Source organism: Nicotiana tabacum, chromosome 3 (genome assembly GCF_000715075.1).
Source record: "Nicotiana tabacum cultivar K326 chromosome 3, ASM71507v2, whole genome shotgun sequence".
Taxonomy (NCBI): Eukaryota; Viridiplantae; Streptophyta; class Magnoliopsida; order Solanales; family Solanaceae; genus Nicotiana; species Nicotiana tabacum.
In genome coordinates, this window is record NC_134082.1 from 187,165,949 (window position 1) to 187,192,715 (window position 26,767).

Below are 26,767 nucleotides of genomic sequence, written 5' to 3' on the forward strand. Positions count from 1 at the left end.
TCATTAATTTTCACCTGATCTTTTTTTCTCTCTTTCTCTTATCTCGAACTTCCTTATTTCATTTTTAAAAGAAATTAAAAAGAAAAATATCAACGTAATTGATTATCTTATTTCATTTTTAAAAGAAATTAAAAAGAAAAATATCAACGTAATTGATTATGAGTTTGTTGAATTGCCTCTATCTAATTACACTATGAGTATTTTAATTTATTATTAAAGTTGACTTGAAAGCTCAAAAACGATATTTTTCTGATAAAGACAAAACTTAACCGAACATCTAATATACATTACATTGCTTTCTTAACAAAAATTAGGTCTTAAAGTACTTCTTCATAATTATTTAAACTCTCAAATATTAAGAAAATCTCTGTTCCCTCCATTGTCTTTAGAGGCGCAAATTACGTATTTCCTATATGAAATATTGCCAATTTATTTATTCTCTTCTGGTAGGTAAAGGATGATATAGGAAGTTTGTCTGCTAATTCAATTCAAATATTTATTCTTCTTAAAGACTACTATTGTATTCGTTATTCTTTTTTTTTTTTGAAAAAATTTCAGGCTGCAGTTGTTATTCTTCAATTGGGTAACTTGCTCACTGATTCAATTATTTATTTAATATATTCTATCTTTTTATTATAAAATATAAATTTTTATTACACTAAAATGAAATTCCACCTACCATTTACGTGTTTCTACATTTTTCAAAATAATATTTTCGATATTAAAGACCAAAAACGATAAAGAAACGTTAAAAGGGGACAAATGGTCCTTGACCACCAAAGCTGGTTTTGTTAGTGGCTAGAATGTTTGGACAAGTCAATACAACTAACAATTTTTAATTCAAATTGAAAAACAAAGATTCTGCAATAATTGTATACCAGAAAATAATGTTAAAATCACATGTCTTCCGGTTAAAAAATGAGAATAAACAAATCCTAGTCTGAAAATTTTATCCAAACAGATCTAACATCAGGGGTTTCGTTTCTTCTTTTTTCCCTCTTCCTTTTTTCTTAAATTCTTTTTGGGATGAGAGGGGATGTAAATGGGGTAAATACTTACCCGCACCGGTTATTTACACCAAACTATATTAACTCACCATGATTAATTAATTTAATTAATTAAAATGCATATAACTTACCATGATTAAATGATTGAAGTCCATATACAAAACACATGTCATATATCTATTGGTTTGGTGTAAACACCCGGTGTGGGTAAGTTTTTACCACGTAAATGTAATTGTTGTATCACAACAACTATTCACAATTTACCGATTTCTGAATTTTACGGTATCTCTAAATATTTCTGCATTTATAATAAGAATAATTATTTTATATTCATTCTATATCAGCAAAATTTTGATGCTACCCAAACCCTCTCTTCCCTAAAATCCCAGGGAGAAATTTATATTTATAATTACAGAGAACAGTAAAAAACTAAAAATTATAGTAGTAAATCTGGAGTGACTGTTGTTTGAATCTTACCTTTATACTTTCGAAGGGGTACCACAGAAGTTTGTAAAAACTACAATATTTCTTCTTTCTTCAAATCGTTGTGTGAATTTTCCCTTTCCCTTTCCCTTTTTAGCTGCTTTTCCTTTTCCCTCAGACAAAATTGATTCCTAACTTTCTCTGTGGATTTTCCACTCACTCTTCCTTCCTCTCTGTCATCCATAACGGAACTCTTCTCTTCGCCGTCCACCGCTACGACGCCATTTGTCGGTGCTCCAATCTCGTACCGACCTTTCCGATTTGCTGTACGGAAATGGCAAAACGTGGCTACAAATTACGTATCCTTTTTGAATTTTTCTCTTCGGTTTTTCTTCCTTACTTAAATGCGGTTCAAATTTGAATCTTACTGTGATGTTATTATTTTTATTTGATCTGAGAATATTATACAAAGCTATATAGTAGTAAGTAGCTGAAAATTGAAGGAGGAATTTAGTATCTTTTTTTTCTTCAAAATTTTGAATTTGTTTGATATTAATAAATTCTGATTTTTCCCCTATGCTTTTTGATTGAGCTAATAGTTTGGTGTTGTAGGTGCATATTTTGAACTTCAATGGGTAATTCTTTTTTTCTTTTTTCTTTTAGTTTCAAGTATGTGAAGAAGTTTTAATTTTTCGTCATCTGTTGTTTGTGATACTTGACTAATATGGAATATAGAGGAATTTGTGGCGCATTCGGGGAATGTAAACTGTTTAAGATTTGGGAAGAAGACACGTAGGCAGTTTCTCACTGGTGGAGATGATCAAACTGTGAATCTTTGGTCCATTGGTAAACCAACATCCACGGCCGTGAGTTCAAAACTTCCATCTTTTCTAGTTCACTTTCCTGAGAAATGTTGTTTTGCTTATTTGGGATATTTGAGTTTGCTTTAACAATGAGATATTTCTTTATCTATGAATTTTTAATTCAAATGCAAAATGCAGTAAATGGGTGATCTATTGTGATTATGCCTTCTATGCTGGAAGAGTTACTGCTGCTTTTGTTGTTGAATCCTAGTCTAGATAATTAGAATGAGTGATGATTGAGGAATCAAGCATAACGTGTGCAATTTGGACGGGGAAGGGAACTTTCGAAATTGTTAGTGTTGCCATTTAGTTCTAAGTGAGGTGACATTACATTGTTCCTTTATTGATGCCTTATAAGAGTCTTTACCAGTTGAGTTTTGAGCTGCAGCTTGAAAATGCCAGAGTCCTGCAGTTTCTTTTGAATGATCCGAAACATGAAACATGTGGACCACATGTTTCCGAATTTTTTCATTCATTCGTCTTACTAATGTGTTGGTTACAACCTGTGCTATAACAAAGAATGCAACTATATAGCATATCCCAGCAGAGGCAAAAGATACTTCTCCCTCCTTTCAGTTTATGTGGCAACATTTCTTATTTTGTCTGTTAAAATGGAATGACAACTTTCTAAATTTGACAACAAATTAATTTCACTTCCCATCTTAGCCTTAATGAGAAGCTTTTATAACCATACTAATGTTATGTAATGTTTATGAGCACAAGTTTCAAATGTCTTATAGCTACACAAATGTTATGGTATGCTTATGACCATTCAAGTCATCCTTTCTTTCTTAAACTCCGTGTTTATCCAGACTTTGCACATAAATTGAAACATAGGGAGTAGGTGATTTCTTCTCATCTGCCTAAGCCGAGATTGTGAGTTGTTACCTGGTACCTTTGCTTGTTGTAAGTAGCAGGTACCTGGTGGAATAGTTGAGGTGCGCGCAAACTAGCCCGGACACATCCCTCATTGAAAAAAAAGAAAAAATATATGGAAACTGTAAACCTTTCGAGTGTCTGGTGATTTGGTAATTCATCTAACTATCAATGCATGGAATTATTTGTTGACTGACTGTGATGTTAAGAGGTGACTGCTACATGATCTTATTTTTATTTATCTTAATTCACTTAGTTATCTGAGATTGAATAGGTCTGCCTTTGTACAATTGTGCAGAGCCTAAGTGGTCACACGAGTCCAGTAGAATCTGTAGCTTTTGACTCAGCAGAGGTTCTAGTGCTTGCTGGATCTTCATCAGGTGTAATAAAGCTATGGGATCTGGAAGAAACAAAAAGTAAGTTGATGTTTCTTTTTAACTCTATATTTTGTAGTTTGAACTAGCTTTACTCTTTAAGTGTTGCAGTGAATGTGCTCTAAATGTTTATTTGATGACTTTGATGTGTTATCCTCTAAGCATTTGGCCTACATATTAAGTACCTGCTAGACCTATAGTTATGAGCTAAGTTGCTCCGACACGGCAGTTTAGGTGCCGCACCCGTGTCGACACGACACTAGTATGGGTGTGGGTGTGGGTGTGGGATCCATGCCGGATCTGGTCAAACAATTTTGGGTACTTTGACCACAACTAACGGAAACATTCGACACGAGATACAATTTGATTCCCGAAATCAGAGCCAAAACTAGGGTAAAATTGAAGAAAATAGCATACCTTATCTAGGAAATCAATCTTTTACTTATCTAAAACGTGAGAATTGAAAAGAAATCCACACTTTACAAGCTATACGCAAGTATTCCCCAAAATTTCTCATAACTTAGAGATATTTTTATATTTTTATTTTTTTGAATTATTTTTAGCCAGATCCCCGCACCCATATCAGTATCTGTATCCCTGCACCCGTATCAGTATCCCCGAATCTTAGAATTTACATCTCGAAGGATCCGAGCTCTAGACCCGCACCCGTGTCCGAGCAACTTAGGTTATGAGAAAGCATCAGCTAAAGTTGCCTTGGCTAGTTGGCCCAATGATTTTAGTGTAAATGAGCCAAGCGTGCATCTTGACGGGAGTAAACGGCTTTTTACGTAAAACAACTTGTTGATTTGATTGCTTATGCAAGTAGAAAGTTAACTGCTTCACGATGTTATGCTGTACAGTTAATTGCGATTAACACTTGGTGCATGGTCATGTATTTATGAATCAACTCATATGGAACTGAAAGAGCATCTATGTGGATCTTCAGTTTAGACAAGAAACTTGCTTTATGATTTCAGGATTGATATTAGTCATACTTAACTGAACGTATTCAAGCGTTGAATTATCTGCTTATTAACTAAATTATGTGATGTTATTTCTTAGATGAGCAAGTTATGTCTAGTTTGACTTCTAATCTGGTAAATGTTCTTGAAGTGTAGTGGTTCGCACCCTTAATGGACACAGATCGTATTGCACGGCTTGTGAATTCCATCCTTTTGGTGAATTTTTTGCATCTGGATCTATGGACACTAATCTTAAGTTATGGGATATAAGAAAGAAAGGGTGCATCCATACATACAAAGGTCACACTCGAGGAATAAGTACCATTAGATTCTCTCCTGATGGCCGCTGGGTGGTTTCTGGTGGATTTGACAATGTGGTGAAGGTAATTCCTAAGTTGGCAAAAAGATGTGACATTAGTAGACTCTTTTTTGCTAGAGTATTAACCTTTATTGTTAGTCAGGTATGGGACCTAACAGCTGGAAAGCTCTTGCATGATTTCAAGTCCCATGAAGGGCATGTTCGATCTATAGATTTTCATCCACTTGAGTTTCTTCTGGCAACAGGTACTTTTTTAAAATTCTGTGCCCGATCATAGAATTGGTTCTCTGAACAAATTCTTGTCTGGCTTTCTTCTTTCCCTTACCTTTTTCTTTTGATGTAGATGATTCTCCTTACCTTTGTCCTTAACCTTTCTTTTGGTTTATTTCAAATTCCAGTTGTGATTCTACATCTTCTAAAAATAGGATCCATTATCATTACTTTAGTGGTTAATGTACCACTTAGTTTTATCGGCTTGCCAAAAGGCTCTGGGTTCTTGCCTTCCTTTGTCATAAATACTTGTACTTGCTTAACCTTCGATAGGAAATGAAAATCTGGTCAATTTTAGATGAATAAAGGAATCACAGGAAGAAGGTGCGTGTTTAAGAAGCAATAGGGCTTGTTTCACTGTTTCATTGGTCAGATTATGAGAATTTCAAAACAATTTGGGAAGTGGTGGTGTACTTGAGAGTTGAAAATGGTTATAACTTTTTTTTTTAGCTCTCCATCTATTATAAGGAAAATCTTGTTATGGTCCATTTATGATGGTTTTTTTAAACCAGATCCGTCATAAGATTGTATTGTTCAACAGGATCAAATATTTTATTCTCAAATCTCAATAAAGTTTTGTACCTAGTCTCTCTCCAAATAAAGATACTTTCTTTTTCCAGCTCTTACCATGTGATCTTGTTTCAACACTTGAGTTGTTCTCAGGTTCTGCGGACCGTACTGTAAACTTTTGGGATTTGGAAACATTTGAATTGATTGGATCTACCAGACGCGAGGTATCTATGCCATTTTCTTTCAACTTTTTATTCTTTAAAAAGGAAAAATTTACACCTTGTGAAAGCAAGATCTTGGAAGGTATTCTTAGTTGTGTGCTTGTTGGTTGTTAAATCATATCGAGATATTTGTTTACATTTCATACTTTGAAGTAACTCTGACTACATACCCCTAAAACTTATTTCCCTTTTGGTGTTTGCCTTCTTGTTAGCTTTTCTGTTATGAGCTTGTATCAAAATGCTCATATAACTAAATTAAATATTCTTTTATTTTGCTGTTACAAACATGATTTAGCACCAGTAACTTGGTTAAACTACATGAATTGATTGAAGCAGTTATTTAGTGAGCATAACTATGAGGTTCTTTCTTGGATAAGCAATATAAGATCTAAATGGTTATCTCATGCGAGCTTCTCTACCATGTCTCTCAGAGGATGATCGGAAGAGACTGTAGGATACATAATGTCTTGGGATATCTACCTGTTAGAAATATTTCCTGCTGTCTTTGTGCCCCTTATGTTTCATTTTACTCTTGGGTGCATTAGAAGGATAGGTGGGCTGAAGCCATTAGACTTGATTCCCACTCTAAATTATTTACTGGTCAATTGAATGCGGTGTTCTTCTCAGGTGTAGAACCAAGAATAACTGGCTATCTGAAAAAAATTCTCTTGCTTGTATAATTTCTTTTCTGGGCATTATTGATACTGGTACATATTATTCTTTGTTATGAGACCGGACATTATGTTGCTTCCTGATATATTTGTTTTTATTATGTTAAAATTTAATCTACTCAGATACATTATGTTTGTGGAAAGTTTGACATGCTCTTCTAGGCTGCAGGAGTACGATCAATGACCTTTCACCCTGATGGAAGGACTCTGTTCTGTGGACTGGATGATAGCTTGAAGGTTAATCTCCTGGCATTCTGCATTGCTCTCATTGTATTGTTGAAACAAGTAATTCTGATGATTTTTGACCACCTTTGACCTGAAGGTTTATTCATGGGAACCTGTAATTTGTCACGACTCCGTTGAAATGGGATGGTCGACTTTAAGCGATCTCTGCATACATGATGGGAAGCTTGTAGGTGGTGCCTATTACCAAAACTATGTTGGTGTTTGGGTTGCAGATATTTCGGTAATTACCTTGATCGCTGAAGCTTAAGTCAATCTTGTACATGGTTGCAATTTAGGCTTACACTTGACCCATATGTTTCAAGATCAGTTTTCCCCATTGGTTTTACTCTTTGTTTTACTTTTGTGCTCTTACCTGTCAGCTTATTGAGCCCTATGGAGCTGGTTTAACTCCAGAGAGACAAAGTAACTTGGAGCAGAAACAGGAACATGTGGAGTGTCGTCTAGAAAGAGTAGGAAGCAACAGAAGTTCTAATTCAAGTCTGCGCTGCACATCACCTGACATTGATTCCAAAGAAATAAAGAATATATATGTGGATAGTAAGTTGTTTTTACATCCTCCTCTTAAAAGCAAAAAAGACCATGAAAACTAAAAAGAAAATTAACAACCTGGCATTAAGGAACTCTAAAATTGTCATCTTGTTCAAGTATAACCATACTCATAGGGTGAAATAGAATGGTCTTGGGTAATTTATTACCTGATATCAAATCCAACTTGATGTCTGTGTACTGATGGTTAGCTTGATAATGTTGGGTAATTAGAAGATCTGACCTTGCCACTGATGTACTCTTATATAGAAGGATTTGATGAATATCGTCATAGTTCTTCATTAGTTATTAAAATGCAACTTTTTATTGGATAACTCTTCTACTTCATCTAGCATCACAATTATCAATTTACATGTCCACATTTATTGCAGTTCTAATTTCTATGCATTTAAAAATTCATTTTGCAGGTGAAAATCCTGTAACCATAAAGAAAGTTACTTCTCATTCTCCAAAAGTGGTCCCCCCTTCAGATTATAAGGAAAACAAGAAACAGTCGAGCCAGAAGCTTAATTCTGCCATTGATTTACCTGCAAAAACTAATGGATTGGCAGTAAGTAAATCATTTATCGTCCCCAGTGTTGTGCCACGTGATATTCCAGAGGCAAAGAACTTGGATACTTGTAGAAGGGAATCTATTACTGCAAACAGGGCAAGTGGTGGTATATCACAAAAGCCGTCTCACATAAAGCGCCTGTCCAACAACAAATTCGATATGGAGAAGATTTCTGTGACTCTCGAGTCTGAATCGACTGACAAGTTGCCTTGTACAGTAGATTGTAAGAACGAATCAGATATTGATAGCAGGCGTATGACAGATAATAGTTCCAGGGAATGTTTTGAGGCAAAAGATTCAGCTGTCAGGCATGGTGGAGAAGAGCCAGAGAAAGTATCATTGCTACCACTGCTAAATAATCAGGAGAACCGTTAGTTCTAAAATGCTCTTTATTTGAATCAGCTTTTGAGCTCTATTGTTTGTTTCTATGTTGCGCGGACTCTCCAAAATGTAGCCGCACCCGTGTCGGATCCTTAAAAAATGCACTACTTTTGGAGGATCCGACACGTATCCGTCCACATTTTCGGAGAGTCCGAGCAACATAGGTTTGTTTCTATGTTGCACAGTGTTCTGCTTCTGCATTCTCCCTCTATTATTCTTTTCTAGGTTTTCTGCTAATTTTGGACTGTTGATTTTTGCTCTACTTGTAGGTTTCTTCATCTTGAAGGAAATAACAAAATTTAAACTATACCTAATTCCTGTCTGGTCTTTCACTAGCGTTCGGAGATAAGATTGTCTTAATTTAATTATTTTATACCTGAGTAGTGGTTTGATGTATGATGTTTTTTGAAAAATCATAATTAGCTTGCAAATCCTGCAGTCTGAATGATCCTCGTTTGGTTTTGCCTGATACTTCGTAAGCCGCTGTGTCCCCTTCCTGGTTTGGCGACATTTTAGTTCTCTAGCAATGGTTTAAAGTTGTAACTCAAAAGTAATGCTTTAAAGTTTTGTATTTGGTTTTTCCCGTGCACATACAGATGCACAAGTTACAAGCATGACAACAAATATTGACTTTATTTCCATTATGTTTCAGGTAATGTGGCCTTGGAAGGCAGGAAAGAGTTAAATCCGGTTAAATTTGTGAATGGAGGTTGTTATATGATAAAATTATGTTATAACAAAAGGAATTTTTAAAACATTCTTTTTTTTTTGAAGTAAAAATTCAAAAGAATTCTAATCAATCCTTTGTTTAAAATGGCAGTGGCAGTAGTCCGAGGAAGGACACGCAGTTTGGTTGAGAGGTTTGAAAAAAGAGAAGGGTTGAACATGGATGATATCCTTAAGATAGATGTGGTGTCTCAGTCTAAAACTGAGGAAGTAGAAATATCCCCTTTGGCACCTTCCTGTTGTAAAGATGAGGAACCAGAAACCTTTATTAAAAAAAGAAATGAGGAACCAGAAACAACCCCTTCGACAGCTTCTCGTTTTAAAGCAGAGGAAGCAACACGCCCTTTGCCTCCATCTCATTCTGGAATCGAGGAAGCAAATGCATGTACTTTGCCAGCTTCTCAATATGAAGTTGAGGAATTAGAAGCATCCAATAAGCCAGATTCTAAGTTTAAATCTGAGGAAGTTAAAACAACCCATTTACCAGCTTCTCATGTTGAGAAGTTAGAAGCATCTCCTATGCCAGCTTCTCAGTTTGAATCTGAGGAAGTAAGAGCATCTCATTTACCAGTTTCTTATTCCAAAGCTGAGCAATTTGAAGCATCCCCTAAACCAGCTTCACAGGTTAAATCCGAGGATGTAAGAAAATCCCGTTTACCAGCTTCTCGTTCAAAAGCTGAGGAATTAGAAGCATCCCCTGTGCCATCTTCACAGATTAAACCTGAGAATGTAAGAAGATCCCGTTTGCCAGCTTCTCGTCCTAAAGCTGAGGAACTGGAAGCATCCCCAATGCCTGTTTCTAAGTTTAGAACCGGAGCAAGAACATCCCGTTTGTCAGCTTTTCGTTCAAAAACTGAGGAAGCTAAAACATCACGTTTATTAGCTTCTCGTTCTAAAGCTGAGGAAGCACAAGCATTCCGCTTGTTGTCTTCTGGTTCTAATGCTGAGGAACCATTGACAGCCCCTTTGCTGGTATTGAGCTTGTGCCACCTATACTTGATTGTTTCTTACGTGGTTCTGTTTTGCTGATATGTTGATATTGCTTGGTCTATGTGTATCAGACATACCTTTATGTTCTAAGTAATGGTGCAAATGCTGATATACATGTCCTGCACTGTGCTACTGCTAAGTAAATCATGCAAGCCCAAAAAAAATCTTTAATAGCTAAAAGTGCTTGTTGATTTTGTGAACATAAGAAATTCTAGTTAGTGCAAGTAGAGGAAACAGATAATATACTTGTACAGTATCTTAAAGAGTTACCAGTACAAGGAGTTAGTATATTATCTTTTTTAAACTTTTTCTTCATGGTAGAACTCCACAAAACAATTCTTTGATTAAGCTTTGAATTGGATTATTTTGAAGCACGAACGATGTTTTAAATGAAGCTCTTTTTCTCGTTTTCTCCATGTACTTGTGGGAAGTTGAGAACCTTTAGCTCCTTTGGTCTCAGTCTCTCACCCTCTCCTCTTTGTGATTTGGAGAATTTTCACAAAAATAACCACATTAATAAATAATAAAAAATAAAAAGAGAAGATATTTTTTTCTCTGCTTCCCAGCTTTGTTTTCCCCTTCCATCTCGGAAGTTGAGACATGGAAATGGAGGTGGAGTTAGGGTCAAAACTGATTTCACTCGTAACACTGACTCTATTGCAGCTTTATCTTTCAATCTTTCAATCTATATTTGGTAAACTAGATGATGGTTGGCTCGTGCAGTAATTACAACATTATCCCAACTCTTTGTTTTTCGCATACATGCAGAATACAGATCAGCAGACTATTGCACGGCGTGAGTCAGCTCAGAATGATAATATTGTTATTGAAGATCTTATGCAGAGCCATGATGTGCTACTAAGTTCGTTTAGATCTCGCCTGACAAAGCTGCAGGTAACATTTAGCTGATGATTGTTTGTAATTGAAGCTTCTGGGTACGCGTTTCAAAACAGTGTGGCATGCAGACTTCGTAGGAAATTTGGAGATCTTTCTGTTTGATACTTATGATATAGGATATCTGTTTGTCATATTGTAATGCTTGAAGCCTCTGACAAGTATAGTCTTTTAACCTCTCAGGTAGTTCGTCACTTTTGGGAACGGAATGACATTAGGGGTGCTATAAATGCCTTGAGGAAGTTGCCAGACCATTCCGTGAGCATTCATTGAAACTTCTTTGTCGTGACCTCTTCCCAAATATTATATTTGACAAATACTTTAACGTGTTTCTTAAATTTATATCCTGTTGCAGGTACAAGCTGATGTTGTTAGTGTCCTCGTAGATAAAATGGAGATTATCACATTGGATTTGTTTTCCTGCTTGCTGCCTGTACTATTAACCTTACTTGATAGTAAGGTAGAAAGGTAAGTAGTGATGCAACTCATGATTTAGTTGTTTGCTATGTATTAACTTATTTACCTCCTCAAAGTCATAATAGTTTGCCTTCATACTCCACTCTCTTGATCGTCGAAAATTGTGACATGTCTGCCTTTGCTTCCACTTTGACATTCCTTCAAATATTAACTAAAGTGCTGCTCTAATAATGACTACCTTATACGTGGTGATTATTATTTTATTTTTTTATACCATTATCTAAGGAGTGACCAATCAAGCCATTTGTGGTTTTGTTTTTCTGGAAAATAACTTTATTGGTTTTTTCCTCTCCATCTTGTGGAATTAAATTTTTTATCAAATACGGAAATAAATAATTTTGGAAGGCTGGAACAAAAGAGAATGAACAATGACATACAAGTCTTCTCAAACCTTGATATTTTATGTGGTTTTGTTATCAGTGTTTAATGTGGTTCTGAATTGGTCCAAATTCCAATTGAAGCTAAGAAGATAAAAGTGATTTTCTCAGATGGTTTAGCAGCTTTAAGTTTCATGGTTTTGTCTATGTGGATGTGGTAGGGTTGCCTTACACTTATTTGATTTTATGGAATTCTACTGTTAACATTTTTCCCGATTCCACTGTTAAATTTCATACTTCTCCCTTGTTTAAAAAAAAATTTCTTCTTTACATGTTGAATGCTTCGTCCTTTTTGTCCTCCCACAGGCATGCAAATGTTTCCCTGGAGCTGCTGTTGAAACTTGTTGCAGTCTTTGGGCCGGTAGTTCGCTCAGCCGTTGCAGCACCTCCATCTGTAGGGGTTGATCTTCATGCAGAAGAAAGGTAATGTTGTTTAACTTGATTAGGCAGCTCACTTTTCATTTTTCTGCTTGGGTGATAGTAAATGCAAAATACTTGCATGTCTGGCTGTCTCTAATTTCTTACACTTTAAAACAGAATCCAGTGCTGCAAACAGTGCTTTGCCTATCTCCAAGATATACAGAAAGTACTTCCAGCACTTACTAGGTAATTAAGAATCCACTTTTTACTTTTCATTATTATAATTACTCTTATGATTTTATTTTATGGGTGGTCCAATTTCATGCTCTCTGGATTTGGGATAGAGTTGCTAGATTTCAGTTAGAATTTCTAAGTCAGAAAAATGACTAGTAGCGCCGCACCATGTTTGAGAATCATCAATTAAAGGTGTTGAAAGCAAGCTTCATAGTCAATGATGCACAACAAACTTCAAACTTAGTAATGAACATCTTTAGGTTCTGGCTTCATTGGACAAGGGATATTATTAAAGGGTGGATTTCCAATCATTTTCAGCTATCTTCAGTTTTGTACATTGAAATATGTTTACTTCCATGATAGAAGCTTACTGATCTGAGTCCCGAAGCTTCATGATATGGTGTCTGAATATGTTTGGTTTGGAGGGCAGGGGCCTAAGGCTTGATTTCTAATTGATAGGTGTGTGTTGAACTTTTGAAATATTCAAGATTGATGCAACTTGTTGTCGATTAAATTCTAGTTGATATCTTTACCTCCTTTTCTTACATATCTAAAGCAGCTAGAAGCCCAGAGTCCTTGTGTCTTGATTTTGTTGGCTACTCAAGTTTTGCTTACATTCTATTGTTGTAGGAGAAGTGGTCTGTTGGCAAAAGGTGCATTACAATTAAATCTCCTACTTCAAGAATCGTAGTCCAGTTTATCATACAACAGAATGGAAGTTAGCTAGTATAGATATTATCGAACTGATGGGCTCTTTTTGGACTCCACAATTTTGTTTGTCGGATTTCCACGCTTGCTACCATTTTCAACAACCTTGTAGTAGCGGAAAACAGGCAAGAAGGAGATGCAATGTCTATCCTCTGCCACTGCAACTGGTTTGGGAGCAACTGTAAAATTCTCAGACATATAACCTTTTGGTGATGACAAATGGCTGTCTTCTTTCAAATACGGCATGAACATATTTAAAGTTCCTGGCTGTATGTATCCATATGTAAGTTGTGTACATGTATCTGTAATAGTAAAAATTGGATGTATATTACATCATTTTATCAATGAAACATATGTTCATACGCCTTTTTTTCTCTGCTATCGAAACTCGAAATATTGTATTTTGTTCTCAAGTTTACTATAAAGTTTCAGTGGTCAACTGGTGCAATATTAGGAGAAGAATTAAAGTTGCTTACTGATATTCGAAATGGCAAGACACTAGATATCAAGTGAAATTGACACCAATCAAAAGGTCTCGGACATATAGAAGAAAATGAATGTCTATAGAATGTCTCTAGCCGAGGATCTGAGGGTCTGTCAGAAACAACCTCTCTGTCTTTTTTTTTTTTTTTTTTTTGTTGTTGTTGTTGTTTCGCAAACTTTAATCCCTTTGGCAAAATAGCGCAACAGAATCTGAGCTTAACTACAATTTTCCTTTGATCTTCTAAACATTTTCTTGACTATATTCCTAGATAAGTTTTAGAGAACTTTTAAAATTTCGAGAATGGTAGATCCAACAATGAGTTAGCGGATTTGGCAGAATTCAGTGTAGTGGAATCAAATTATATGCGTTTATATTCCGGAATTACCCTTCTAGATATGAAGGAACGAAAACTCTGTTAAAAGAAGGCATTGGAGCATCAAATGACGCACCTTATTTGAAAGGTATTTTAATATTGACCCTAAAAGGACCTGAGTCCAAACACTAAAGTATCACTGTAAACTAAGTTGGTTATCATTGTTTTGTTTTTTTTCTTCATTTTAGTTGCTTACTCCGTATTATTGTTTGTGCAGGAATAATTACCACAGATTAGACATATAAGTTTAAAGCTGTATATATATTTTTGGCATCATCGAATTATATTGATTTAGAATAACAAATTAATTTTCTTAAAAAGTTTAATGGGAACTTCAAAAAAATAAAAAAATACGTAGATATAAATCAGTTATATAGCACTGTATAAGTATGTAAAACTCAATCTCATTGGGCCATTAAATTCCAAATCACTCACATCATGCCACGTGTAACACGATCATTCCACTAATGGATATACGTCATTTTTTAAACTTCAGGGATCATTTTAGTTTATAAAAATTAACACTTTGACCCCAAAAATAAAGAAAATGTCTTCCACTGTTCGTCCTGCAGAGGTGCAGAGTCCGAGAGAGGGAGAGAGATATTTCGATTTCAGGTAAACCAAAATTCTCGAGAAACAAACAGTAATCTCCATGTTTTTCTCTTCCAATAACAACCATTCTTCATCAATCATTTTCCTCCTTTTTCCTTTCTTTTCCATACTTCTTCACTTGAATTCCCTTATCTTCAACCTTCACAGAATTCCGTCAACCCCTTTTCTCTCGCTTTTTCTTCCCTAACCAAAATTACTACAAACCCAGAAAATTCTGAACACTAAAAAAAGGAATAAAAAAACAGAACTTTTCAGAAATCAACCTTCTAACCTTGCATTTTACGTCCAGGAAAACCACCTTTATTTGGAAAAAAAATCATGATTTCCCATTATCTTCGATCCCAAAAAAGCAGTTCCCCCCCCCCCCCTCCTTTTTTTGTAATTTCCGGTGATATTTTGCCGTCGTGGTGGCTGTTGCTAACGTGCGCTGGGTGCTAAGATTAGAGAAACTTGGTGTCAGGTCAGGTCGGGTCGGGTCAAATTAGAAACTCCGAGGGTGGGACATTATTTTTGTGTAGAAATTATCTGAGCCGTACACGTGGAGGTTCTGGATTGTTTGAGCTGTTTAATGGAGGGGGAAACAATGGGTGTGGGACCCAGGAAGATGAATTGGGGTACGTGGGAAGAGCTTATACTCGGTGGCGCTGTTCGCCGACATGGGACGAGAGATTGGAACGTCGTCGCATCGGAGCTCCGTGCCCGGACTGTATATCCTTATTGCTTTACCCCCGAGGTTTACACTTATTTACGTTACGTGCCCTATGATATTATGATTGCGACAACACTCCGTTTGTTTATTTTTGTCTGTTCGTAATCTCCGCTTTTTTTTTCTTCTGTTATGGAAGAATTATTGTCCTTTGTCGGGTATTTGTTTTGTATCTCCTTATCTATTTGATTTTGTGGGACCCATCTCATAGGAATAATTAAATAGGATTTCATTAGTAATAAAACAGTTTCAATTTAAACGAGACAACAACCTTATTTTTTGAATTATGTTGGTGGATTTAGAGTTTTAAAATCTGTGTATCTTGAATACTTACTTACACTCACTACATGCACCAAAGCATTAAGTAAATGACATTTTTTTAACCAGAAGTCTATCACTTAATTGTGATTAATTTGCTAATGTACTCCTAGTAAAAAAAAAAAAAAGAGGCAGCCCGGTGCACGAAGCTTCCGTTATGCAGGTTCGGGAAAGAGTCGGACCATAAGGGTTTATTGTATGCAGCCTTAAAGATTATTTCCTCGGCTCGAACCCGTAATCTTAACAGTAACTTACCAGTTATATCAAGATTCCCTTCCACGTAATCCTAGTACCAAAGAAAATTTGTAGCAGCAGTCGAAATTTCCTTGTTGGAAAACAAGACTTCGTTTTTTGGATAAATAGTGAATTGTTTGGTTGTGTACTTGTGTCGCTGTCTGTCCCACTAAAATTGAGTAGATGGAATTAAAAAATTGTTGTTGGTATAGAGGGGTCGCCATTAGGAACTTAATTATGTGGCAGAGAATTTGCTTCTCCGTCAAGGTGGACCAGAATCTGAAGCTTTTGGTGTGTCATAATGGTGTTGGGGTAGCCTAAACTTTGTCTTTATTGGTTAATATGTGGCTGCCAAATAAAGAGGCGACCCCAATGAATATTGGGATCTTTTTAGTTTGTGGTTTAACACATTTCATATGTTTGTTATTCTTGGTTGCTTTATGTTTTTGTTTCCACTATCCAGAGATGAGGACATCATGAAGTATAGTAGTAACTTTTTTCCATACTGTTACTGCTATACTGACCTATGACTAGCCAATGAATAGAACTGTAACAAAATTAACTTCACTGCCTTTTCTTGACCTTGTGTTCTCCATTCCTAAGTTTTCCATACCTTTATCCATACTCTATGATATGCTGATATGATTCATTGACGAGAAATTTAACTACAGGCCTGCAGGACCAGGTACGAGGACTTACGTAAGCGTTACTCTGGCTGCAAGTGAGTCAAGTTCTTCATCTTCATGAGCATATTAGTTTATTCATGAATCTGTTACCATCTCGACAGATGTATGGAAGTTTTATATCCATCTTATGGGGTGTACAATTTCTTTGAGTTTTTTGTCTTGTAAATGTACTACTAGCTTAATCCCTCACCTTTGGAATGGATCCATTGTTTCCGTTAAGTTACTGATAATTGAGCGTATGAGGATGTCATCCTTGCCCTAACCAATATGCTACTTGTTTAACTGTCTGTTGGCCAGTGCTTGGTTTGAAGAGTTACGAAAGCGACGAGTTGAAGAGCTGAAGCGGGAATTGGAGAGATCTGAAAGTTCCATTGGGTTAGTAAATATTGCTTCCCTGTTTTAAGTTGATAAGCAAATAGCCAAATACTTGCTAATAAATCCTGGCATTTTGAAGTTCTTGGCCACACTGAATGCATTTCTATGGAGAAAATTAATTAAAAAAAACATTTGTGACCTCGGGTAATTATTTTTCGCTCTCATACACCTCCCATATATTATCTCTATGCTCATTGTCAGGTTTCTTGAGTCAAAGATTGAAAGCCTAAAGGCTGAGAGGAAACAATCTGGTCAGATAGACTATGGATTGGGTCGCACTGAATCTCCTGCTCCTCCGACAAAATCAGAAGATATCGAGTCTTTTGTGAAAGATGAAGCCAAAGATGGGCTGTCTGCCGGCAGCTTCACGCTTGATATTAGAACAAACCAGTCCCCTGAGTCTCAGGTTCCCACCATACCCTCAACAGATGTGAAGCTAGAACGTTCAGAGTCTTGTGAACGGGACAAAGTTCCAAGTACAAGCAAGGTGACAGAGGCTTCCAATGGAAATGGAGGGGCTGTAAGGAAGAGAAGAGGTAAGAGGAGAAGAAAAGACACCGTTTGGGATGCCAAAGAAGGGAGCATTGAGGAGAGTGACAATGTATGTTCGACCAGTCTTGCCTCCACTTCTCACTGTAAAGAAGCATTAACCAGTTGTGAACAAAGTATTAGGCATTCAGCAGTAAGTGATCATAGAGGAGGTTTATCTAGGTTTAGGAACGATGACTTGATGAGGATTTTCACCTCTATTACACAGCACGAAGCTGCTATGGTCTTCAGGCATCGTCTTGATAGTCAGAAGAGAGCAAGATACAAGAAAATGATAAGGCGACATATGGATATCGAGACAGTAAAATCAAGACTGGCCAGTTGGTCAATCAAAACACCAGGTGAACTCTTCAGAGATTTCCTTCTGCTAGCCAATAATGCCATGGTATTTTACTCGAAGAGGACGAGAGAATACAAAGCAGCAATGGCTTTAAGAGACATTGTCACTAGGGCATATCGACAGCATTACAGAGGCTCTTACTACAAAGCTACATCTTGCCTCCTTCTATTGCCAACAATAGGTAATCCACCTGGGAAACCACGAAGCGTTCGCCCTCGCCCTTCTAAAGACAAACTTCAAGCCAAGTATGGCAACAATGTGAAAGACAATATTGCTGGAAAACTAGGAAGACAGAATCATAGACCAGGTGATGCTGATTCTAAGGTACCATTGCAATCTTTCTTATCAGCTAAGAAGGGTTTCAAGAGGCCTGGAAAAATCAAGCGTGGACCGATTCTCGAGTCTGTTAAACCACAAACTAAATTACAAGCTAAGGAATCCACACAGCATAATATTAAGGTTAAAGAGGACCATCGAATTAAGCCTGTAACCAAAGAAAGGAAAAGGGCTCGGCAAAAGTGATTTGAGTTTCCATAATCCTTAGATACTTTATCCTCTTTCTTTCTTTCTTCTTCTATTTCCCTTTTTTTTTTTTTTTTTTTTTTTTTTACAGAAATTCCCTTCACTTTTTCATCTTTCTATTTTCTGTGGCCATTTTGCGACTAGGCTTCATCTTGAAAGAGGAGAAATGCAGGTGTAATACTAATAAAGCTGTGATAATCAGCTTCCAATCAGTTTCCATGTAACTATTACCCATAAATGTGTAACTCACCCAAAGTGATATATTTATTCAAGGGTTAAAATATATGTAAACTAAACATCAACCGATGAAAAAGGCTGGTTTAACGTCAGCTGCATCACTACCTTTTGCTATCACATGTGTTTGTCTAATATAAGATGAACAAATTCTTTTGCACAACTTTAAAAATAGTGACAAAATTTAGACGGTGGCTGTCACGACCCAATTTAGGATCATGATCGGTACTTAGGAGCAAGTGCCCCCAAGTAAGCCTTATCAGTATTTTACAAAAAAACGGACAGAGTTTTCTCTGTTTTTGGACTATTCCAAAAGTTTCTCTGTCTCAAATCAACAACCAAACATCCTAATATTAATTCAAACGACAATGACTCCATCAATTAACCAAAACAAATATCTACATTAATAGTTCACTCACTAACAACTAGAAATACTATTTTATCTCCAACTTTGATAAAAATGAGTGATACTCAACATAAGTCTATAATAACAAAAGAATACTCAAGACACTAAAAGAATGACTATGGAGTGACTCTAAGAGTTCAAAGCAACGACCATAACAGTAAATAAAATCTCCATCATGCGAACAAGTGCGAGGCTCGCCAAGAACGATCAACCTGTGCACTCTAATTAACGAAATCCTCGCATGCGTCAACTGTTGTCTCTGTAAAAAAAATTAGCGGAGAATGAGTCGCTAGCTCAGTAAGTAATAACACTTAACCACAACCGTTTTTATTGGGGACAAGTCAGAAAACATGCTAGTATATTAGACAAAAAATATCATAAAAATGCCCTTTCAGAAACAATAAATGATTTTGAATCTCATCATGTTTTTCTTGTAGTATAATACAATTAACAATTCAGTAATAAGCTCGGTAACCACTATTTAATATCAATATTCACATTTGGGAGGTTTCAATGAATGAATCATGTAATCAGTATAACTGTGGACTTCTTCGCAAGAAGTCAAATATAACGGTAGTCCCTACTCGAGGGAAATCAGTAACAGTATGCTAGTTCTACCTTCCCACTAGAGAGGGTTGTAACAGTAATCGGTAATTACAAGGCCCACCAAGTATAACAAACCTGTCGTTAGCTACGGGATCCTTCAAAGTCTACTCCCATTTATACTTGTCTCTGTAATCCGTATATACTCATAAGAAATATTTTAAAACAATATAAGGCATTTCGGTTCTTATCAAATCATGTAATTTCATTTCGATAACAGTAAATTCAAGTAACGGTAAAACATATCTAGTGACAACAAGAATATTTAAAACAACGATAATCATCTCAAATAACTATCTCGGTATCATATCGAGTAAAAGACTTGTCCCACATGCAACTCAAAATAATCGATAATATATTCATATTAAAAATCATGTGTAAATCATGCAAGTTATGAAAACACAAATTGCGATAAGATTGCTACTCACATTACTCGTGCCGAAACACCAAATATTTCACCTCGAGCAATTCGTACAACTTCCTCCGATCAATCTTTAATTACATAATATCGATCTCATGTTAATTTCTATGTTTAGGCTGATTCATAGCTAATTTAGAATTCCCAGCTCTCGAGGTTCCATATTTGACTCTTAATTCGCCGAATTATATTTACCCACGAGATGAGTAATTACTAATCTATCTATCAACTCCAACCTATTCATATAATTTATTAACCCAATTTCATAAAGTTCTATGGATTCTTCAGGAAGACAATTCTCAATTACGTGAATGAACTAGTGTAATTTCTATTACTCTGTAAAATCTTTCGATCATTGGAAACGAAATTAAAATCTACCAGAAGAAGAAGCTTAAGTATTACCCGTAAGAGTCAATCAGTGCTTAAGATTCCTCAATAGTTATAGCTATGATTCCAACGCATAGTGCCAACTTCTTCCTCCTTCTTTTCTCTTTTCTCTCTCTTTACCTGCTGGTTTGTATTTTTCCGTTTCCTGAAGCTTTCTGCTTCGATCCCCTTCCCCTAACCCTTTTAACTTTTTGCCGTATATGTTGTAATGGGCTTCGGCCTTTTGTTTCAATTCCTTATCCCCCCTCTTTTGTTTTGTTTTGTTTTGTTTATTTAGTTAGTTCTCTTTTTTTCTTTAAACTTAAATTATTTACTAAATACCCCATTTATCCTCATTTAAAATATTGGGGGTATTACATCCTCCCCATCTTATGAAATTCGGTCCTCGAATTTAACTCAAGTACGTACTTGTAGACCGAAACAAATGGATACTTCGCCTGCATATCTTTTTCTACTTCCCAAGTAGCTTCTTCAACGGTATAATTTCTTCATATGACTTTCACGAACGCAATTTCTTTTGACCGTAGCTTCCTTACTTACCTATCAACAATAACCATCGGCTCCTCCTCATAAGACAACTTATCATCGAGCGGTATAGTCTGTGCTTCAAACACCTGAGATGAGCCTTATATATATTTTCTTAGCATTGAGACATGAAACATTGGATGAATAAAGGACAACTCGGGAGGAAGTGCCAAACGATAAGCCACAGCTCCCACTCGGTCTAGTATCTCATACGGTCCTATAAACATGGAGCTCAACTTGCCTCTTTTCCCAAATCGCAATAGCTTTCATAGGGGAGACTCGTAGGAACACTTTGTCCCCAATTGTGAACACTAAATCTCTTCTTCTCTTATCTGTATAAGACTTTTGTCTGCTTTGATCTGTGAGCAATCTCTGCCTGATTAATTAGACCTTATCAATAGCTTCTTGTACTAAGTCGAGTCCCAATAAGTTAGTCTCACCGGCTTCAAACCATCCGATAGAAGAACGACATCTTCTACCATACAATGCCTCGTACGGTGCCATATGAATAATGGGCTGGAAGCTATTGTTATAAGCGAATTCAGCTAAGGGTAGATAAACATCCTAACTACCTCCAAACTCAAGAATACAAGCTCTTAACATATCCTCCAAGATATGTATAGTGCATTCTGACTGCCCGTCTGTCTGTGGATGAAATGCAGTACTAAAATCTACTCGTGTACCCAATGCTTCTTGGAAAGATTTCCAAAATCGTGAGGTAAACGGTGATCCTCTATCAGAGATGATGGATATTTGAACTCCATGAAGCCGGACAATTTTATTCATAAATATCTCTGCATACCTCACTCCACCATATGACCTCACTCCACCATATGTAGTCTTCACTGGCAAAAAGTGTGTTGATTCTGTCAATCGATCTACAATCACCCATACAGAGTCATAACCTCTAAGGGTTCGTGGTAGCCTAGTGATAAAATCCATAGTAATTCCTTCCCATTTCCACTCCGGAATCTCAATTTGTTGTAGTAGTCCTGCTGGTCGCTGATGCTCAGCCTTGACTTGTTGACAAGTCGAACAACTAGAAACAAAGTTAGCAACATCTTTCTTCATACCTTCCCACCAATAAAATTGCTTTAGGTCATAATACATTTTAGCAGATCCAGGATGTATAGTGTATCTAGAGTGGTGGGATTCTTCAAGAATAGCTTGTCTGAACCCATCTACGTCTGCTATACATAGACTATCGCCCATTCGAAGAACACCATAACTTTCAACAATCATATCCTTGCTTTTACCAGCTAAGGCCTCATCTCTGTATTTGCATAATCGTTCATCCTCATATTAGGTGGCCTTAATGCGCTCAACTAATGAAGACTTAGCCTGAGCACAAGCCAACAATGCCTCTGAATTTCCGACACCAAACCTGATACCTGTATCTTCTAGTCTCTGAATATCTTTGTCCAAAAGTCTCTTTGCAGGAGCTATATGTGCCAAACTCCTCATAGATTTTCTACTCAATGCATCAGCCACCATATTGGCTTTTCCAGGATGACACAAAATAGAACAGTCATAGTCTTTGCGTAGTTCTATCCACTGACGCTGTCGAAGATTTAGATCCCTCTGCTGAAAAATATACTTCAAACTCTTATGGTCAGTATAAATCTCACAAGTTTCACCGTATAGGTAATGCCTCCAAATTTTTTGAGCAAATACCACTGTAACCATCTCCAAATCATGTGTAGGATAGTTTTGCTTGTGCTTTTTCAATTGTCTCGAAACATAAACTATAACGCGACCATTTTGCATGAGAACACATCCTAATCCCACCCTCGATGCGTCACAAAACACCGTAAATCCTCCAGAACCTGATGGTAAGGCTAATATTGATACAATTGTCAAACATGTTTTGCGTTTTTGAAAGCTCTGCTCACATTCCTCCGTCTACTGAAACTTTGCATTTTTCTGTGTTAGCTTGGTCAGTGGCACTGTTATTTTGGAGAAATCCTGCACAAAATGCCTGTAATAGCATGCTAAGCCTAAAAAGTTGCGAATCTCTATTGGAGAAGTAGGTCTGGGCCATTTCTACATAGCTTCGATCTTCTTAGAATCTACCATAATTCCATCTTTGGATACAACATGCCCCAGAAATGCTATTGAGTCTAGCCAAAATTCACACTTCGAGAATTTAACATAAAGTCGATGTTCTCGTAAGGTCTGCAACACAGCCTTCAAATGATTCTCGTGTTCACCTTGGCTACAAGAATATATCAGGATATCATCAATAAATACTATTACAAATCTATCCAGAAACGGCTTGAACACCTTATTCATTAAATCCATGAATGTAGCTGGAGCATTAGTCAGTCCGAAAGGCATCACAAGAAACTCATAGTGCCCGTATCGAGTTCTGAAAGCAGTATTAGAAATATCTTCATCTTTGATTCTAAGTTGATGATAACCAGAACGAAGGTCAATCTTTGAAAAATGGGCAGCTCCTTGTAACTGATCAAACATGTCATCTATACGAGGCAAAGGATATTTATTGCGTATTGTTATCTTGTTCAACTGCCTGTAGTCAATGCACATTCTCAGGGATCCGTATTTCTTCTTTACGAAACCTTTCTTTAGAAGTCGTTGAGCTTTCATAAAAGATATAACTTTGCAAGTCTTTGGAACCTGACCCCCTTTTAGAACAAAACTGGGTTCATTTGGTACCTCAAACTTGACTATTTTTGCATGACAATCGATGATAGCATAGCAAGAAGATAATCAATCCATTTCCATCATCATGTCAAAGTCAATCATATCAAGTACAATAAGGTCAGCTAGAGTATCTCTACCCTCAACCCGAATCTGACAAGCATGATATACGTATTCAGCTAATAGAGACTCTCCAACAGGAGTAGCAACTAGAAAGGGTCATTCAATAGCTCAAGCTGTCTACTAAACCTCAAAGCAAAGTACGAGGACACATATGAGTGATTAGGTCCTGGATCAATCAATACAAGTGCATCAAATGAACAGAAAGAAAGAATACCTGTAACCACAACATTCGAGGCCTGAGCATCATGTCTAGTAAATGCAAAAACTCTCGCCTGACCCTACCAGCATTCCCTTGTCCGTGATTCACAGTAGCACCTCGACCTCTATTTCCTATACTTGTAGCACCTGAAGTATTACGAGTAGTCTGAGTTGGTGTAGCTGACTAAATAGAAGCCTGGTTGAAATTTCTCGGGGGCTGAGGGCAATCCCTCAAGTGATGTCCTAACTGGCCACACTGAAAGCACTCTTCAGTTAGAACACGACATTGCCCCAAATGTGATCTACCATAGCGAGGCAGATTGAAGTAGTGGCATATATCTTCCCAGAATTACGATGTCTAGATGCTGACGGTCCCCTAGTACCTATCTGTAATATGGCGTGTATGTGGACTGTGAAGACAAGTATGTCCCTGTCTGAGAACCATGTTGTTGTTGTCCCTGATTTCCCGCTCTTTGATTTTCACTAAAACCGCCATTGAAAGACCCCCTATCTTGGCCTTCTTACGTTAATTACTAGGTGCACACTCATCACGTCCTTGTTTTCAATCTTTCTAGCAAGGCGACTGCATTAGAGTAGGATAAGTCTTCATCTACAGGGCTACTGTAGTGTATAGATGAACAACCAATCCATCAACAAACCTCTGAACTCAAGCTTCTTCGGTAGGCACTAAGTAAGGAGCATATCTAGCGAGCTTACAAAACTTGGTGTTATATGTTGACACATCCATATCTGAAGTCTGAACCAATCTCTCAAAGTCTCTAGCATATTTTTGCATCAGGCTGTTTGGAAGAAAATGATTCAGGAACAACTTAGTGAACTCATCCCATGTCAGTGGTATTGCTCCTTCTAGCCTTCCTAGCAACACAGTTTCATACCATGTATTAGCCATATTCTCTAGTTTGTATGCTGCGAGCTCCACGGCTCTCTTACTAGAACATCCTAGAGCACGTAATGCCTTGAGTGTCCCATCCAAGAAACATTGAGGATCTGCTGAATTATCAGAGCCTGTGAAATTTGGTGATTTTAAATTCATGAACTCTTGTAGGGATACTTCCTTATTCCTGAAAGTCTGAGTCTGTGCAGGTTCTTGTGTCTGTAAAGTAGCCTGAGGAGCTAAATTTCCACCCTGAGTAGGCACCAATACCTCTAACACATTCAATAACCTTGCCATTGCGTCTGCAGGTAAGGCAACAATAGGTACAACAGTTGGCACTGGTGGTGGAGCGTCCTAAACTCCCTTTCCTTGCACTTGATCTGGCATAGCAGCTTGGGTTTGACCCATGTTCCCAACTTCAGGTTGAGGAGCAGTCTGTCTTCTAGTTTGATGAACCCCAACTTGACTGCCACCCCGGGCAGTACCACATCCAGCAGATGAGAGTGTGCATGTCCTAGCCATCTGCGAAAGAAATACTCCAAAGTCAATCTAAAGTTATCTCAACGCACGATCAAAGAATGAAAAAAGGGAAAACATTCCTAGATGTTCAGTAGCCTCAAGATCATAAGTATGGGCGCCTACATACCCATGAATAAGACTCTACTAAACATTGCTCCATGACTCGGTACTTAAAGCATAAGCTTTGATACCAACTTTGTCACGACCCAATTTAGGATAATGACCGGCACTTAGGAGCAAGTTCCCCCAAGTAAGCCTCATCGGTATTTTACAGAAAATCGGACAGAGTTTTCCCTGTTTTTGGACTATCCCAAAAATTTCCTTGTCTCAAATCAACGACCAGACATCCTAATATCAATTCAAACGACAATGACTCTATCAATTAACCAAAATAAATATCTTCCATTAATAATCCACCTACTAATAACTAGAAATACTACTTTATATCCAACTTTGATAAGAATGAGTGATACTCAACATAAGTTTATAATAACAAAAGAATACTCAAGACACTAAAAGAATGACTATGGATCGACTCTAAGAGTTCAAAGAAAAGACCATAATAATAAATAAAATCTCCGTCCACGTGAATAAGTGCGAAGCTCATCAAGAACTATCAACATGTGCGCTCTATTTAACGAAATCCTCGCCTGCAACAATTGCTGTCTCTGTAAAAAAAAATTAGCGGGGAATGATTCGCTAGCTCAGTGAGTAATAACACTTAACCACATCCGTTTTTATTGGGGACAAGTCAAAAAATATGCTAGTATATTAAACAGAAAATATCATAAAAATGCCCTTTCAGAAATAATAAATAATTTTCAGTTTCATCATGTTTTTCTTGTAGTATAATACAATTAACAATTCAGTAATAAGCTCGGTAACAACAACAACAACAACAACAACAACAACAACAACAACAACAACAAAACCCGGTTTGATCCCAACATGTGGGGTCTGGGGAGGGTAGTCTGTATGCAGACCTTACCCCTACCTAATGCAGGTGGAGAGTAATAATCTCGGTAACCACTGTATAATATCAATATTCACATTTAGGAGGTTTCAATGAATGAATCATGTAATCGGTATAACTGTGGACTTCTTTGCAAGAAGTCAAATATAACGGTAGTCCCTACTCCTGGGAAATCAATAATGGTATGCAAGTTCTACCTTCCCACTAGCGAGGGCTGTAACGGTAATCGGTAATTACAAGGTGCAACAGGTCTAACGAACCCGCCGTTAGCTACGGGATCCTTCAACGTATACTCCCATTTATACTTGTCTCTGTAATCCGTATATACTCATAAGAAATATTTTAAAACAATATAGGGCATTTCGGTTCTTATCAAATCATGTAATTTCATTTCGATAACAGTAAATTCAAGTAACGGTAAAACATATCTAGTGACAACAAGAATATTTAAAACAACGATAATCATCTCAAATAACTATTTCGGTACCATATTGAGTAAAAGATTTGTCCCATATGCAACTCAAAATAATCGATAATATATTCATATTAAAAATCATGTGTAAATCATGCAAGTTATGAAAACACAAATTGCGATAAGATTACTACTCACAGTACTCGTGCCGAAATACCAAATGCTT

The 26,767-nt window shown here is 36.9% G+C and overlaps 2 protein-coding genes across 3 annotated transcripts; both read left to right on the forward strand.

Moving 5' to 3' along the window:
• Nucleotides 1-1,517: 1,517 nt before the first annotated feature.
• LOC107789923 (katanin p80 WD40 repeat-containing subunit B1 homolog KTN80.1-like) lies at nucleotides 1,518-13,354 on the forward strand. Of its 2 annotated transcripts, none has more exons than XM_016611803.2 (18): nucleotides 1,518-1,789; nucleotides 2,166-2,296; nucleotides 3,468-3,585; nucleotides 4,662-4,888; nucleotides 4,967-5,069; nucleotides 5,758-5,828; nucleotides 6,659-6,733; nucleotides 6,819-6,962; nucleotides 7,102-7,279; nucleotides 7,696-8,211; nucleotides 8,875-8,931; nucleotides 9,043-9,920; nucleotides 10,707-10,832; nucleotides 11,016-11,090; nucleotides 11,188-11,300; nucleotides 11,993-12,109; nucleotides 12,224-12,292; nucleotides 12,911-13,354. In XM_016611803.2, exons 1-18 carry the CDS (start codon nucleotides 1,765-1,767, stop codon nucleotides 12,969-12,971), a joined length of 3,084 nt encoding a protein of 1,027 aa, XP_016467289.1. In that variant the 5' UTR covers nucleotides 1,518-1,764; the 3' UTR covers nucleotides 12,972-13,354. The 2 variants fall into 2 exon arrangements, with proteins under 2 accessions (XP_016467289.1, XP_016467290.1); XM_016611804.2 differs by having other exon boundaries at nucleotides 1,553-1,789; nucleotides 4,657-4,888.
• Nucleotides 13,355-14,418: 1,064 nt separating this feature from the next.
• LOC107789922 (uncharacterized) lies at nucleotides 14,419-18,226 on the forward strand. Its single transcript, XM_016611801.2, has 4 exons — nucleotides 14,419-15,190; nucleotides 16,387-16,436; nucleotides 16,699-16,776; nucleotides 16,978-18,226. Exons 1-4 carry the CDS (start codon nucleotides 15,026-15,028, stop codon nucleotides 18,185-18,187), a joined length of 1,503 nt encoding a protein of 500 aa, XP_016467287.1. The 5' UTR covers nucleotides 14,419-15,025; the 3' UTR covers nucleotides 18,188-18,226.
• Nucleotides 18,227-26,767: the final 8,541 nt, after the last annotated feature.